A 17,196-nucleotide genomic window follows, 5' to 3' on the forward strand; every position below is an offset into this window, starting at 1 on the left:
CGTCCTCAAAAGGTCATAACAATAACAGCCTTGATAAAAGGTGAAGGACGTCAGTTATTAAAGTTTCTGCTGTCTCCTGTCATCGTGAACAACGACTTTGAAGATTTCTCTCAAGCATCGTTGCGGTTGAATATATAGCTAGTACATTTGGTAATATTATGTTTTCATGTTAACGAATCGTTGGATGATCGAGACTGATCAATGTTAGTCGGCTAATAGTGTTGTCATTATATATACGGTACTGCAAATTGCAACGAAAATTACAAAGCAGCATGAATCACACTCAGAATCAGAACTGCAAGAAAGCAAATTTCACAGAATTTGAATCGAAAAATATGTTTATTATTAATTTGCTATAGAACAGGTAATATTTTTTCCGCATACATGTTATACTGTATGCGGAAATTATACTAATAAATGAAGTAAGAGTAGCATTGCCAACGGGTTTTCAGATACAACCATTGACTCAAAAATGACAACGATACTGCAATTGTGAACTATCTAGAATGAATAATCTGAAAAAATTTCGAAAAAATATTGAAAATTAAAAAAGTTATAGCGTTTTAAAGAAATCAAACCAGAGGCGCTAAAAAACGGCTTTTTTTAAAAACCGCAATAAAGTGACCGAAGCCAATATCTCAGTAACTATACAAGATAGGTCTATGAAAATTGCACTAATTAAAGATCTAGATGTACTTGATAAAGCCAAATTGTCGCTATAATATTCTAGTATATACTTTTTATGTTACAGAGGTTCAAAGTTGGGATCCGTGCCGATTTCGCACAAATCACAGCAAAAACTTTTTCAAATTTGTGTGTACTTAAATTGTAGCGCTTTGACATTAATACAGAGGCTTATTTTTTAATGATTAAGCACACATAAAAGTGTTTTCAGTCTGTTCTGTTATTTATTTTTTGCATGACAACACCTTAAATCACAATTTTTGACTGTATGATGTCAATGTCGAAGAGAAACAAGTTTATGTATGTAATTGGGCACCTACTGGTTCCGAGGCCATTGACCACTGGCCATTCACAGTCATACAACAATTATAAACCGGTTATACTAACGTATACTGTGGATATTTTTAAAAATCATGAAAGTGTGTGGCAAAATGAGAAATAAACCTGTAAGCTTTTGGCAGATTTGCCGCCTTTGCCACGCCAACTGCTTTAGTTGTTTAGAAGCTGCCATGTACATCAATTTGAAATTGTTTGTTTCAGGAATGAAAATTAACAATTAAACTATGATTTATATAACAGCTATATTTTTGTGATCAACATCACTACAATTTCAAATAAAAACAGACATAATTAATAGACATAATTAAAACATTTGAATATCTTAAAAGAGTCCAAATTAAAAGGTAAGCTTATAAAAAGTAAGATATGATCTACATGAAAGAGTATTAAAAAAATTAATTTGTGATACATGTGCATTACGATATACTATATTATAATATCAGTGGTAGAAGTCTAGCTTTCTTGTTGAGACATTATCCCATGAAAATAAAAACAATATAAACATTCAGATGGTGATACATCTTGCCGAGACATTATCTATGTCATAAAAATATAAAAATATTAAAAACAAAATCACAATAAGATCAAAATTCATATCTGTTACTTTTTAATATGAAATTAAAAATGTTCACCCACCGGTTTAAAATAAATGATAAAAAAAAAAGAAACCATTATCACATTTATCAACAAATATAAGATTTCTAATACATGTATCTTACAAAAACAAACAATAATAACAATATAAAATAATCACATTATTCATATGCGATATTTTTCAAAATAAACAAAAACATTTGACGCATCAGGCCACTTCTTTCAGGTAGAAAATGTTAAAAATAAAATAAATATTATCACAAATATTGAAATAACAAAAATAAGATTACTAACACTGATTTCAAACAATAAATTAAACTAACTTCTATGATTCATACCAAACTTATAATAATTATGGACTTTCTTGAGAATGCTGAGAAACAGTCAGTTTCAAGCCCCCCTTTTTATAGTCCTCATGCAAATTGTATGAGTAGGCCTATATATCATCATCATTTGTCTATTTTATGTTGTACCAAGTAATATCAGGGATCGCCTTTGGCTATGTTTGGATTTGGATGAGTATATATTATGTAGCTTACTTCTTCAGCTACAGTTCCTGAAAAAAAAATCCAAGGTGGTCAACAACATTCACAATTTTTATCCTTTGTTAGTGAAATGTCTGGCTAAAGTTTGGTTGGTAGCTTTAGTAACATTCAATATATTAAAAAACCGTGTCCAAATCTAACATCATTTTTTTTACACTGAAGTCTGTGTGTGTGTGGGGGGGGGGGTTAATTATGGTCTGAACCCTGATCAACCACGAGTTACCTCCCTTTAATTCCACGCGGTTCAATTTCAGCCATTTTACGAATTCCTACGGGGGATACGGACTTAACAAATGGTCAAACTAAGTAGTTAATGAATTGGGCTTTCCAAATATACCAAAATCTTGAGCGTCGAGGGCCTTTTTCGAAAATTTCTCTCAACTTCAAATTTTCAATTCATGAAAAATATCAGAAAATCTTACCTCAGCTTCTCAAAATCCTACTCGACAGCAAGTTCATCTATTTTTCTCGATGGTAAACATCACGTGGTCAATGTTTGACACTTTGAATATTCATGACAAGGCGTAACACGACGTATACTTTTCTCGGTCAACTTTTTGTGATGTCTGTAAATAGTACAGCCAGCGCTCCTAGCGGCGTTTAGCATCGCTAGTAAGAGGCTAGACTTTTATTGCTGAGGGTGCCATGTCTAACATCACTGGGACTTTCACTTAAAGTATAGCTAAGTCTCTAACTCAGTATCATCCAAAACCTTCGACATTGAAAACACAAATTATTTGTCAATTTTAATCAACATTGGTGTTGTGATCTTACCCGAAAAAGATGGGCTTCTGATATCCAATATTTATGACAAAATAAACATTTTATGATTGGTACACGAATCGTGTACCATAATGCCTTTCAGCGCAATTGTAACAAGCGACCCGAAGAACGAGGTTAGAGTCAGTTAGACATATTCCACAAGTCATGTCAAACGGTGATCCCATATTCTTATCTGGAGAGTATGCACAATAAATAATATCGGTATAGACTGGAATAACCAGTCGCTAGAGATTGCCATCCGATTGAGACTTCTGGCGTATTTCGCCGAACATAACTGCTTTGAAATTACAGTAAAAACGGAAACGATTGAATGTAAATCAGTTTATTTACATTCATATTACATTTTTATATATGTTGCGACCCATTTGTATCAATTTGTAGGTCCCAAATATTAGAGATTTAGCTCCTGTAACTTTAAGTTAAACAGAATGTAAATATACATATACTACAGTTGTACAAATAAAGGCAATGGTGCTATGATATAAAAAATATTGTACGGTTTCTGTTTTCTTATATAACAAAAATTTAGTCTGTAAATGTAAATCTATCTAGAATCTAGTGATCAGGATTAAGATACTGGTACTTTAAACACAGCGATGATTGTTATTGTTACCATATAATATAGTAATACTGTAGCTGTTTTTATTTGGGTTACTTTCAACAAAACGATGACTGCAATTGTCATTTCTGTGCATATTTTCAGGTAACGTGGTAAAAAATGAAGTTAAAAATATATGTTACGAGAATAGTACCACAAGAGGGTATAGATATCATAAAAGATAAATATGATGTAGATGTGTGGGATAGTGAAGATGTAATACCATATGAAGCATTACGAGAAAAGGTTGTTGGTATAACAGCCTTGTTCTGTACTATAAGTGACAATATAGATGCTGGTATACTAGATGCAGCAGGTAGGCCTATCTACAACTTTCAATGAAGTGTCTACAAAATTATGTATTTGATAAAAATAATTCAATTACTGCCTGAACCATCGTAAATTTTAAACAGATTTCTTCGATTATGAACAAACTACTTGACTTTGGTTATTATAAACTTACCTGTGTGTTTGAAATTACCTTCGGTTAAATAAAATCCATTGTATAACTAAATATCCCAGCGAATAAAAAAGTTCTCTTTTGTAAAATTGAACTCCTCAAACACTTGGACATCGAAAATTACAAAAATGGCAGCTAATTATATCACTTATCGGGACAGATCATTTCGTATAAGGGGGTCTCGGCAAGGATTGTCTATCGAAATGGTGTTTGGCTCTTTCACGACAATTCAGATTTTGTGTATGAATAAGCTATTGCTTGGGCGTTTACAAACATAAGTACACCCGTAGTCCGTTATTTTGTTTCTGTCTTGTATTAATAATTTGGTTAGAAAGTTGGGTGGGATTATTTCTTTTGAACACAGGTGCTGAACAAAAAGAACGACATTCCTTTAATATTTCCTGATGAACTTAAGCAGTCCTGTCAATTAACCTCAACAATCTGCTGTAGCCGATGTAAATCCGTAAATGACGATGTATTTTACATTTGCCTCATCAAAATTAATAGCCTAGGCCATTGAATCATTGAATAAGTATATAACATTATTTTTTTTTATACAATACCCAAAATTATTATCAACAACAAACCATACCCACATCAGTTTAATTATCGGCAGATAGTACCATGTCTTTTTATTTATCTTCGAATATTATTTCTGTTGTGCAAAAACTGTTCAGAATTTTGCGTCTCGGTGATACAATTAATTTCCGAAAATCCCAGCTTCGTTTTGAAATTCACAGGGCAATGTATCCATACGATTGCACTCTCAGTTATTAACTATAGGCCTATTAATCACAAGTACAACTCCATTTTGAAATCCACCAATGGTATTTTGTAGATCGCGATCATGCCTCAGCCAATCAACGCTTTGAATTCTATTAACGTAAAAGGTACCATGCCATTTGAGTTATTGTATGCTAGACAGATGCAGTGAAAATGGTTAAATTTAGCTCAAAACTTGCACAAGTTTTTACCACAGTCTGCATAATTAACACACAAGACCCAATAATTACACGCAATCTGCGATACCTCTTTTGTCAAGTGATTTTTTGTTTTAAATACATTCGAAGAGTTCAGAGGAAGAACATCTAAGTGACATTTTTGTCTTTTCATATAAAAGGCAAAACAGACTTTTGGACGAGAATGCTTGACGCGAACAGAACAACTAGTGGGTTTAATTACAACTTCAAAATGATGTTTAATACGAATCATTTTTTTTACCAGCCAAGTTAAGGTCAAGTAAAGGGTACGATGGACGTACTTGTCCGGGAGGCCATTTCAGAAGAGCCATGGTTCGATGTGACCCTGATCGTTTTTATACGCCCACATTGAAATGTGGTCATATATATTGTCGTCCCCCGTCCGTCTGTCTGTCGGTCCAGCATCCACACTTGTGGACACTCTAGAGGCTAAAGTTAATATCCAATTGACTTTAAGTTTATATACAGTGTTTAAGGTCATAAGACGAAGAAGCCTATTGATATCTGATAATTACTGCCAGAGTTATGGCCCTTGATCACTTCAAAAAATCTTGCGGATGCTCTAGAGGCTAAAGTTAATATCCGATTGACTTTAAATTTATACACGGTGTTTGAGGTCATGAGATGAAGAATCCTATTGATTTTCAACGATTTCCGATAATTACTGCTAAAGTTATGAAAAATCTAGTGACGCTCTAGAGACTAAAGTTATCATCCGATTGACTTCAGATTGATACACAGAGTTTAAGATCTTGAGATCTTGGTGTAACCTGCTTTGGGGTATGCTGATCACAAATTGAATGGTATAGCCTGCTTTGGGATATGCTGTTTCGTTTGGGTTAAGAAAACCACCTAATCCCCTATAATTTCAACAACTAAATATGTCTGCCAAATATCGAACCCACAAGAAAGGTTTTATGAATGTAGATTCATATTATACCCACGTTAATGAAGGCATACAATTCTGAGAGTATAGATAGTTTTATACAATAGTATAATAGTTTTTCTTGTATATCACTTTATAATGCCTGATGACTCAATTATTTTGTTTTTCACGGCTTTATTCAGATCTTTGGTAAAACTCTTTCCGGCAGATTAGATATTAAGCTAACACTTGAAATCATGATTGGACATGAATAATTTCAGACCTAAACAAAATAAAAGTGGGCTTTTAGTAAACTAGTGACATATTTTAAATCTGATTTTTATTCCCTTTATTTATAGCAGTAGTACTATTACAGGTGTCAGACATTATTTTAAAATAAATAACAGTTTCTATTGAATTTTGTTTTATAGGTCCATCACTCAAGGTAGTAGCTACTATGTCAGTTGGTCAACATCATATTGACCTTGAAGAGTGTAAACGTCGTGGTATCCAAGTTACTAATACACCAGATGTTGCTTCTGATAGTGCAGCTGAACTGACTGTTGCTTTGTTACTGTTGACAACAAGACGACTTTTGGAAGGTAAGTTTATCTGCTTCTTTTTTAAATCTTGCTCCAACAGATATTTAAAATTGGATTATCTTGGTTTTATTCTTTTACATTCTGTAAGTCTATTTTCTGATATTTTTAAGGGTTTGAAGCTGTAAAGAACGGAGAGTGGGGAAAGTGGAAGCCAATGTGGATACTGGGAACTGAATCATTGAATCGTACACTTGGTATAATGGGAATGGGTAGAGTTGGTTTTGGTGTTGCGCGTCGTCTCAAACCATTTGGTGTCTCGAGAATAATCTATTATGACGTCACACAGGCTGCCTTTGCTGATGATGTAGGTGCAGAATTAGTGTCATTTGAAGAATTGTTGAAGGAATCTGATCTTCTATGTGTATGTTGTGCACTCACTCCACAAACAAGACATATTTTTGATAAATCGGCTTTCAGTAAAATGAAATCCAGTGCTGTATTGATCAACACATCTCGTGCGGCCTTGTTACAGCAATCTGATTTATATGACGCTTTGAAAGAAGGTCAAATATCTGCAGCAGGACTTGATGTAACTGACCCAGAACCGTTACCCATTAATCACCCACTCTTATCATTACCTAATTGTGTTATATTACCACATCTTGGTACAAATACCACCGATGCTCGATCAAATATGTCCATTAACACAGCCATGAATATACGAGCTGTGTTAGAACCATTGGAATAAAGCGACTTCAAGGCTGAGAAGCAAAACAAATATTGGCATTTGGATATGCAACATTGAAAACACTTCTAGATATGTTTTTATGTTATTTTAATTTCAATTTATTACAAAGGGCAAAATGTAATTAAGAATGGCCTTTGGCCCAATTTTGTGCTCTTTTTAAATAGAGTTATTATTACATGTATTATATGAATAGAGTAATGTTTTTTGTATGTTATTATATAATCAGTGAATATTGTTATTATACTTATGTTAATAAAACTTAGAATACATTAATTGTTAATTTCTGAACATGGATTTTATTTTTATCCTTATAATATCAAGTTAATATGCATTATTAATGAAAGAATGAATAATTATAAAATGGCTGAATTTGAATAAATCATTTAAGTGACAAAAAACCCACCTTCCTGACCACAGGCTCTTGTAAAATTGAAAATCTCTCAAATGTTCAATCCATGGCGAAATAATCGAATAATGGGCAAATAACTCCTTCTCAATATGTCAGTAAAATGGATGCAGACCAACATTAAATTTCACCACAATTTGTAATTTGTCTTTTTATTGCAATTCTCTCTGTCTCTTTTCTCCCCTTTTGCATGTCCATTTTTGTTGATTTTTTGGTCAAGAATGGACGAAGAGGGTTTGAATTAACATTTTCTGCCAGGTTTTGGTAAATATATCTGGTGGGTTACAGTGATATGTACGGCAAATATACTCTAAAGCCATTAAAAACGAAATGCCTAATTCATGAAATAATTCCGGTAAACCTTTTCTTGTGATGGGTCTCATTTTGTGGAGTTCTGGGTTTGAACCCAATATCAGTTCTCGGTTTGTTCGTGCAAACGCAACACTTGTTTTTTTTTCACGATTTTAAGCAGTCCCATGTCAAAAGGTTTGCACGTGCATTCCCTGCACTGTTGCCCTTTAAAAACAGATCAAAATTTCAACATTCATCACTTCGGAAAAATGCCACGCCTTACACAAGAAAACAGGAACAGAGCTATTGACATGCTGGATCAGGAGGGTTTAAAGGTAGCCGTCGCCAGACACTTTAATGTTATTATGATTATTATTATTACAGTATATTTATAGTGCGCCCTTTCATATAACATGTTCAAGGGCATAGCGATAGATGTACAATATAGACAGATGTACAACATCTTAAACTAAATGGTAGATTATTCGATAAAACAGGTGCTTGATAAATAAAAGAGCGCTGACCATAAGAGACTAGTTGAACAGTTTTGGGCTTTAAAAGTAGTTTATCTGATGTACGTAATGTTCGGCCAGGTGTGTAAAGTTCTAAAAGACCTGAGAGGTAAACAGGAGCTAAATTATTTAAACATTTAAAAGTAAGTAATAAAATCTTAAAATCAATTCGATATTTAACAGGTAACCAGTGTAAATTATATAAAACAGGAGTTATGTGGTCACATTTCTTAGTTAACTAACAAGTCTAGCCGCAGTATTCTGTACTTTTTGTAATTTATCTATAAGCTTTAAAGGTAAACCAACTAAAAGTGAATTAAAGTTATCTAATCGAGAAGTGACCAGAGAATTAACAAGTGACTTAGTGGCCTCTACAGTTACACATTTACGTATTTTACCTATATTCCTGATATTAAAATAGCACATTTTACAAATATTATTTACTTGAGCACCCATAAGCATGAAACTATCAAACATTACGAGCAGAATAAGATGAAAATATATCACAATTACAAGAGGGGGGTTATGTCAAATTTACTTAATTGATGCCTTGAGCCTAATAACAAATATTCGGTTTTATCATCATTCAATTTTATAAAGTTCTTTGACATCCATTTTCTAATTTCACTAATACAGTTCTCAAGTTGCAATTTTTTATAAATTGAAAGAAGTTGGACAATTAGGTGTAAATGAAATATATAATTGAGTATCATCGGCATACAAATGAAAGCTGAGACCATATTTTCTGACAATATCACCTAATGGTGACAAAGAACAGAACCTTGGGGAACCCCAGATGACAAAACAGATTCAGGCGACGATTTACAATTAACTAAAATACACTGTTTTCTACCCACAAGATAGCTTTCTAAAAGATTTAATGCAGAGCCACAAATACCGAATTTAAATTGAAGTCTACGTAGAAGAATGGAAGGGTCCACCGTGTCGAAAGCAGCAGATAAATTCATAAAATTAAAAATGTACATTTTCTATTATCAATTTCCATTAAAATATCATTTGAAACCCGGGTTAAAGCTGTTTCGGTACTGTGAAATTGTTTATAAGCACTTTGAAATGGTTCATACAAACAGTTATCATCTCGATGGGCCTTTATCTGAGAAGCAATACATTTCTCCAATATTTTAGAAATAAAACTTACGTTAGAGACAGGTCTGTAATTTTTAAAAACATTAGGATCCAGTGTAGACTTTTTAATTAAAGGGGTAACATAAGCTTGTTTGAAAACGTTGGGAATAGTAGAGGATGATATACAAGAATTAATAATATTGGTAAAAACTGGAATACCTTCGTCTAGACAGTCCTTAAGACCTTTTTTTTCTAATTCAATATGAAGCATTGGGATATTGAGAGGGTCAACCCTATTGATTGTCCATGTTCTCCTTCAATCTATCGAAAATGTAGTATCGTGTATGCCAACCGCTTGTTTATATTGTGAAATTATCTATTAATATATATTCAGCGTATCTACGCATACACGCTATCATGAGGTCATGGTGCCTTCCATTTCATTTTTTTAAAAAGTACATGGTTAACATAGCTGTTTAACTTCTAGAACTAAATATACTGAGCGCCATTGAAAACGCATCATTTAGTTTTTCGTATAACAAAATGATCCTGTAAACATATCTTATTTAGTTTGCTTCTTAATGTGAACAATATTCAAATGGGAACACATCAATAACAAAACATTTGTACACTTATGGATGTTTAATCTGTAATCAAAGGTACAAAGTCAGAGGGGTCAAAACCAAAAGTACGACACAGATGTCAGTTGCGCGTGTGTCCTCCACGGGCCATCATCACGGTAGGCTACAGCATTAACGCGACCCCTGCAAATGTGTAGGGCGGTCCGGTGATGAAATGTGAAGCCTCCCCACACCATTACACTTCCCCCACCCCATCGATTCGTTTCGAAGACGCAGCAGTCTGCAAGACGTTCCCCAAGACGTCTCCACACATGTTGACGGCCATCAGCGTGATAAAGATGAAAGCGACTCTCATCACTGAAGAGCACACTTTGCCAGTCTACTCTTCTCCATGTCTGGTGTCCTTAAGGGGCCCAGTACATCTATAGATTCGAGTAGCCACAAGAATGTCGCTAAAAATGTTAAATTATGTCAGATGGGTTTGTTTTTATACGATTGGAATCCCTTTGTTTCACCTTGCAAACTCATTTTGTGTATTTTAATTAAAATGTCTGTATTGGCTTCAAAATAAGATAATTTTATACAGTGTTGTCGAAATAAACAAAACCGGCTGAATGTAGCGACACAACTTTCGCACAACTTCAAAACGTATCAGTTACATTAATCAAGAAGTGCTTTCCGCACATTACGCATGATAACTGCAAATATTATGGAATAAATTAACCACGCGGTGTTTTTCCACAGGAGTTCACAGACTAACTATAATAGTAATCTTCAGTTTTGCTGTTGAAATATAAATGTCTGCTTTGCAACCACTGGACCGCTCCGATTTAACATCTGATTTGAAGGGTCAAGTATTGCTGGGAATCTGTTTCATAGCGGTAATGCGAAAGCCTTCTTTTAACTCTGTATAAGAAGACTGACCTTGTAAGATCACGCGCAGTATAGGTCAATGTGCGACGTCACATCATTATGGCGGTGTTTACATCCGACGTAGTAACATTAACTGATCCGGGCAGAATTGGTGCCTATGTACCCATTTACACTAAATAGAAAATAACTTAAAGATGCATTATGTAAGATTTAGATAAAGAGCTGACCGTTCTTGCTATAAGAGTTCAAAAATAGATATAAAAAGAAAATGGACACATTTAAAGTTTCATTCAAATTATCTTATTCTGAGCGAAGTTATGTATGGCGCCGAATCGTAATCGTAATATCAAAGTTAAAATTACATAGTCAAAATGGTAAAGATAGGTTGCCAGGCAACGAAACATACGCCCACAGCGGGCAGTCAAGAAGTGTTGTCACACATTTTTTCTTTTGTCAGTAATGAAAACATTTACAACACATGGAAATCTGATTACGAGTACCGATAATTACCCATGAAGTAATTATCAGAAAACATTACAATTTGTTTCCATTGTTTGTCTCATGACCATAATCAATTTATATTAACTTTAGCTTCTAGAGCGCCCACAAGGGCCATGACTCGGGTAGTAATTATCGAAAATAGTTGAAAATCAATAGGTTTCTTTAAACAGTGCTTATAAATTTACAGTCAATCGGATATTAACTATAGTAAGCCACTAGAGTGTCCACATGGATTTTCAAAGTGTTCAAGGGCCATAACTCTGGCAGTAATTATCGGAAGTCTCATAGCCTTAAACACTGTGTATAAATTTAAAGTCAATCGGATATTAACTGTAGCCTCTAGAGCGTCCACAAGCAATTATGGACGCCGGACCGACGGACGGACAATATACGACCACATTTCAATGTGGGCGTATAAAAATTGAGATTTTTAGATTTTTCACTAGTAAATATCACATAGACATATAATGTATATTTTACACCAGGAAAATCACAATATACGTATTAAAACAGAAATAACTCGACAAAATTATCAGTATAAAATCTAGTTATGATTTTCCCACTCTATTCTTTTCGCCTTTGCTAATTCACTGTAACTTTTTCATCTTTGCATTTTCACTCATCTGTTGTTTTTTATTTTTTTACCGGCTGGACCAAGAAGCTTTAAAACTTCTTGGTCTAGACCATTGACGCCATATATATATATATATATATAAGGAATAAGTATACAAAGTTTCATCCTCGGCAAAGAATATGGTAGACTATTGGTTAAATTTTGATTTAAACCAAACTGCGAAAAAACATATCGGGTTCTCTTTAAATGTATCCAATATCAGTACCAAAATTTTGCTTACCTGTTCTCTATGATCAGTTACTTTCTAATTACAAGTCCGATTCCAAACTGATCAACAGTATGGGCAATGACTTGTAATTTGTGGTTATTCTTTAATTCAGAAGCAGCTTAAGATGAAAGATTTGCCCCTGAATTTAATTATCTCCTGTATATGAACGTAATAGACTTTAACAAGCATATTTAGCATGGGCTTAATAGATTTTATTGAAAGAAATTTTACGAGCGCTCGTGGTCATGACTTGATGGTCATGCCAAAGTGGAACACTTTGGTCTTTAAGACAATATTGGTTCTTTGAAACGAGAATGTATAGTTATACATAAAAAACAGTGATATTTTGGTAAAATCATAATCATTGTCAAAATATCCATCAAGTTCTATCTGTTAATTGACCTATGGTTGGTAGACCAAATAAGGTAATGTTCCCTCCTCTAGTCTTGTGAAATAAAGAGGTTTATTCCATATTTGGGATGGAAATTAACGCCAAGGCTATCTAAGACATGCAGAAATAATGGGGTTATAAAACAGGGTGTAGAGCGAGATTGATCAGACAATATCAGTAAACTTCTCTACTTCTGGGTTTGACGAACGCAACATTCATGGAATGAAAAACAAAAATAACAACCGGTTACTGCCATCTGGCAAACGATATCATTGGCTACAAGCCCTGATCTTTGAATGGTGAGAGTATAAGCAACCATGTGCCAGCAAAATATGCATTTTTTTCTAATTATAGACTAAGATCATTGACGTTAGTGAATCAGAGCATTTACCTGTTCTGAAGGGGGGGGGGGGGGGTCGTATTTTAAAATCAGATTTAATTTTACTCCCATAAAATCTATGATTTGCCCCACGAAGATCGCAGTTACGACCTTTAAAAGCCAATGTATGACTTGAAAAATAAACCCCGAGAAACGTTTTCGAAATTTTTAACCGAAAATTTTAAAATTCGGGAGTAATCTTAGCTTGCCACACAATGAATTATGCGCCAACAGCAGCCAAGTCGACCTACAGTCCATATAGATGTTGTCACATTTTTATTCTTTTGTGGGTAATGGGAGCATTGTAAACTAAAAACTGATCAAGAGCAGAGAGAGGTAAATAATATGCTTATGTTAACATTTTTGTCTATTTAATCTTTCGAAGATATATAGTGCATTTGATAATAACTTAGCCCCAGAGTGTCCACAATACTTTTCTAAAAGATCAAGGGCCGTAAATCGACAGTGAATATCTGAAATCCGTATCTCATAAACACTTGAAATGAATTTCATGTCAGTCTGATGATAAATTTTGATGATAATCACGTTTCAATTTGGGTGTGTAAAAAGGTGGTTCAAATCCTAGTCACTTAATTCTCTATCTGACGTAAACTTCCCGTATAAATGAGAAATGATATCAGATGATCTAGAAAGAGTAAGACTTGAAAGTGTAAATTATAATTTGATTATATTAGAATGAAAATACATTGTTATACATCAGATGTGTCATCAATTCAAAAGTTTATTTTTCTATAAATAAAAAAAAATCACTATAAATTGTAAAGTCATTAATCTAGCTTATATCTGGAATGCCTCTTTTTTAAGGTTTGTATATCGCCTCTTGGAATGCAGACTTAATTTGTACTAATCTGTCTCAGACGGTTACATGTCAAAGTCTCAATAACTACGAAAGACACATAAACACTGTTGTCCTATAATCTAACATTTTAAAAGTCTTCAAACAGTTTCTACAATATATCCATAACTGTTATTTTTATTTAATGATTTATAATATACATTCGGTTGGCTTATAACAATTGAATGAAATGAGGTAGTTCCGATAATTCCACTTTATAATTAAGCAACCATTTAGGACCTTCCTGAATACCGCCTCTTAAAACATCCTTCCATTTCCCTTTAGGTAGATATATATCACGTGATCTCTTTCCCTGTTCTATAACTGGAGCAACTAATACCTCATCCCCTACTAAGAACTGAGAATCTATAGTCAATGCTGTTTGGTCGTTAGGCGATATCCACCATAATGGTCTAATTATAGGATCTCCCGAACCAATAGATTGTTTGGCTAATTTAACCATTAATGGTGCGTATTCTTCATGTAACTGTGTATATTTCTTACATAGATCTACTACTTCCTGATCATAAATCCAAGGTGCTATTGAATATTGTATGGTTGGAAAGAATGTGTTAATCTCCATCCATCGTATAAACAGTTCCCGATTTGGGTAAGCTCCGCCATTGAAAGAAATTAAGTCATCATAAGCGTTTCCACCAACCATATCCGCTAAAACAAACGGGTACCCTATGACACCAAATGTTAACATGGTGGGTATAAGAGTTTTAATACCCGCCATGTCATCCCAAGACGAAGCTCTATCGAACATACGTACAAATATTGGTAAATCTTGTGTTTTCCATGCTATCCTCACTTCTTGGTGTCTGATGGTTGTGTCTGATCTATACGCTACCGTTGCCCATAATCTGGCAAAATCTTCAGGCGATTTTAATGGTTCTTTAGTTTCATAATTTCTCGGCAAATAATGCGATTCTCCAGCATCAAACTTAAAAGAACTTATCCCATATTCAGTCTGTAAATATTTCAGATTATTGATGAACCAATCGACTGCCTCGGGATTGGTGACATCTAAACATCCTGCCCTATCTCCATCCCACCATTTGACTAAAGCCGGAACACTATCACCCTTACTCCTAATGAGATAACCTTTATTGGCAGCTTCCTCGAAAGATCTAGAACCTAATTCCATGAAAGGGTGGACCCACAAGGTAATCCTGAATCCCATAGCATTTAATTTTTTTATCATATTTTTGGGATCAGGAAATTTCTTGTTAAAATCAAGATCTCCATAAAATGGTGTCCAATCATCGTCGATCTCTATCTGTGAATGAGAGAAGCCATGCTTTAATATGGTGTTGGCATAATCCATTACAGCAGATTCATTTACTTGTTTATTATACTGTGCCCATGTACACCAAATTGGTTTTGTAAATAACGTTTCGTCTGGAATGGTAATAGGTGTTTTCAGATATTTTTTCAACATAAAGCGTCTTACGGTCTTTGCATTTGAAGCCTGGCATATCGTGTACGAAAGTTTCGTTGGACCTACGTTATTTATGTATGGATATTCATCGAGTTTCGCAGCTAAACATATCTTTCCGTCGTTAGATCCGTTGATGCTCATGTACAAAGGCACGTCATCGGGTATAAAGATACCATAACCATCCGAATTAAAGAAAATTCTTTCTTGAACACCACCTACAGTTTTGTCTTTGTGAAAAAACAAATCGGCTGAAGCATAAGGGGTCTGCTCCATGTCGATTTTTTCCAATGGCCATGGCTGTCGTACATGTTGAAATCCTCCAAACCAATGACTTGTTCCTAGGTTATAACAATCCCTCAACTCTTTTACGTCTAAACTTAAAGCTTGCCATTCAATATCATAACACGACGCTTTACCGTCATTAAAATGATGTACTCGGAGCTGGGTTTGTGGGTACCTCAAGCACACCTCATTGTGTGTGGTTAGTCCTAAGTTACAATCACGAGGACTATCTGTTTGGGAACCAATAGACCCATATAGTTTAGGGCTATCTATATATTCATTAATTGTCACTTGGCTATTATTTAGTAACATATGATGTAACTTGAATACTGATTCAGTATTCTGTTGTTTACTGTAATCCATTGAATACCTCATTACTAAATAAACTAATATTGTACTTATCACTAAAGTCTTTAAAGTTTCTGTAATAGTCATTGTATGTATCATAAAAGATCTTACTGTCACTTGGTATAACAAATTGTCGTATGCCTTCCTTCCCTGTTGACGCCTTTGCGTTTTAGTGTGTAATGAAAAGAATCAATATGCTCAACACTAGATGTTATTGGTATTGTATAAAACATGCATATCCAAGGTTATTTATTATGGAAGCCTATAACTACCATTCATAATTTCTACTTTTCGCCTCTTCAGAACACGAAAGTCGAAAAGTCGAAAAGTAGAAGTTACGACAAAATGTGAGGCGACAAGACGGTATACAAGCCAAAATCAACTCGAAAATAGGAAATTAAGAAATAACACACCGCGATAATAGCGCCCCCCGTTTTTTCTTAATTTCTACTTTTCGACTTGCATTCTGGCTTGTATACCGTCTTGTCGCCTCACATTTTGTCGTAACTTCTACTTTTCGACTTTTCGACTTTCATGTTCTGAAGAGGCGAAAAGTAGAAATTATGAATGGTAGTTATAGGCTTCCATAATTTATACTCTGGCCATCCTACAGCATATGAATTGCCTAGATAGGTAGTGCTTTGTTGTACCTGCTTCTGACGATTCGACTTCGCATGTTCAGTATATAACTTATTTTATTTATAAAGGGACACCACTGTATGTCGGTCAACATTTACCAATAATGCATGTGATATTTGATATGACAAACTTAGCTAAAACAATTTTCGACTCCATGGGCTAATTTTAGCCTACCTGATCAGTGCTATGCAATTATTGTTGTTGGCCGTGTCCTGTATGTAGGGCGTACACCTAATCGTGCATTGAGGTGGTAATGTTTGCAAGAGAATCCCCTTTAACAACGCAAGCTATTACATTAAAATAGGTATGTAGGTTATGATCAAATAACCTACTTTATGTCATCTCGTTATAATAAGAAGAATGAGAAAGTAGAGCAAAATTGGCAAATGCCTTTCAAGTAGCTGTGTCTAGATTGCAGTATTACGAAAGACATTAATACACACGCTATTTTTTTTCTTTTCGAGTATTGATAAACAAGAGGGGGAAGACTATTTTCAGGCCGGTTAGATAGGTCCGGAATTCAAAGACACGGTGTTAGAAACTACACGAATTAAATGTGGGTAACCCAAACCCTAACCCAAATTTCCCGATAGATGGAATTTACATATGGAACTGACTTCCTTCACC

The 17,196-nt window shown here is 34.4% G+C and overlaps 2 protein-coding genes across 2 annotated transcripts; one reads left to right on the forward strand and one right to left on the reverse strand.

The window, feature by feature from the left end:
* Window positions 1–11: 11 nt before the first annotated feature.
* On the forward strand, window positions 12–7,411 carry LOC126827371 (glyoxylate reductase/hydroxypyruvate reductase). Its single transcript, XM_050556663.2, has 4 exons — window positions 12–150; window positions 3,649–3,859; window positions 6,280–6,450; window positions 6,561–7,411. The coding sequence occupies exons 2-4, from the start codon at window positions 3,664–3,666 to the stop codon at window positions 7,136–7,138; spliced, it is 945 nt and encodes a 314-aa protein (XP_050412620.1). The 5' UTR covers window positions 12–150; window positions 3,649–3,663; the 3' UTR covers window positions 7,139–7,411.
* A 6,258-nt stretch (window positions 7,412–13,669) lies between these two features.
* LOC126827746 (myogenesis-regulating glycosidase) lies at window positions 13,670–16,120 on the reverse strand. The gene has a single exon (XM_050557256.2). It carries the CDS (start codon window positions 16,027–16,029, stop codon window positions 14,029–14,031), a length of 2,001 nt encoding a protein of 666 aa, XP_050413213.1. The 5' UTR covers window positions 16,030–16,120; the 3' UTR covers window positions 13,670–14,028.
* Window positions 16,121–17,196: the final 1,076 nt, after the last annotated feature.

Source organism: Patella vulgata, chromosome 7, assembly GCF_932274485.2.
Source record: "Patella vulgata chromosome 7, xgPatVulg1.2, whole genome shotgun sequence".
In the NCBI taxonomy this organism is placed as follows: Eukaryota; Metazoa; Mollusca; class Gastropoda; family Patellidae; genus Patella; species Patella vulgata.

What these genes read in the sequence shown, in the direction of transcription:
- LOC126827371 (XM_050556663.2), top strand. Translation starts at nt 3,664, where the DNA reads ATGAAGTTAAAAATATATGTTACGAGAATAGTACCACAAGAGGGTATA. An exon ending in TGGTATACTAGATGCAGCAG is followed by an intron (nt 3,860 to 6,279) that starts GTAGGCCTATCT and finishes TTTGTTTTATAG; the next exon opens with GTCCATCACTCAAGGTAGTA. An exon ending in AACAAGACGACTTTTGGAAG is followed by an intron (nt 6,451 to 6,560) that starts GTAAGTTTATCT and finishes GATATTTTTAAG; the next exon opens with GGTTTGAAGCTGTAAAGAAC.
- LOC126827746 (XM_050557256.2), bottom strand. Translation starts at nt 16,029, where the DNA reads ATGATACATACAATGACTATTACAGAAACTTTAAAGACTTTAGTGATA.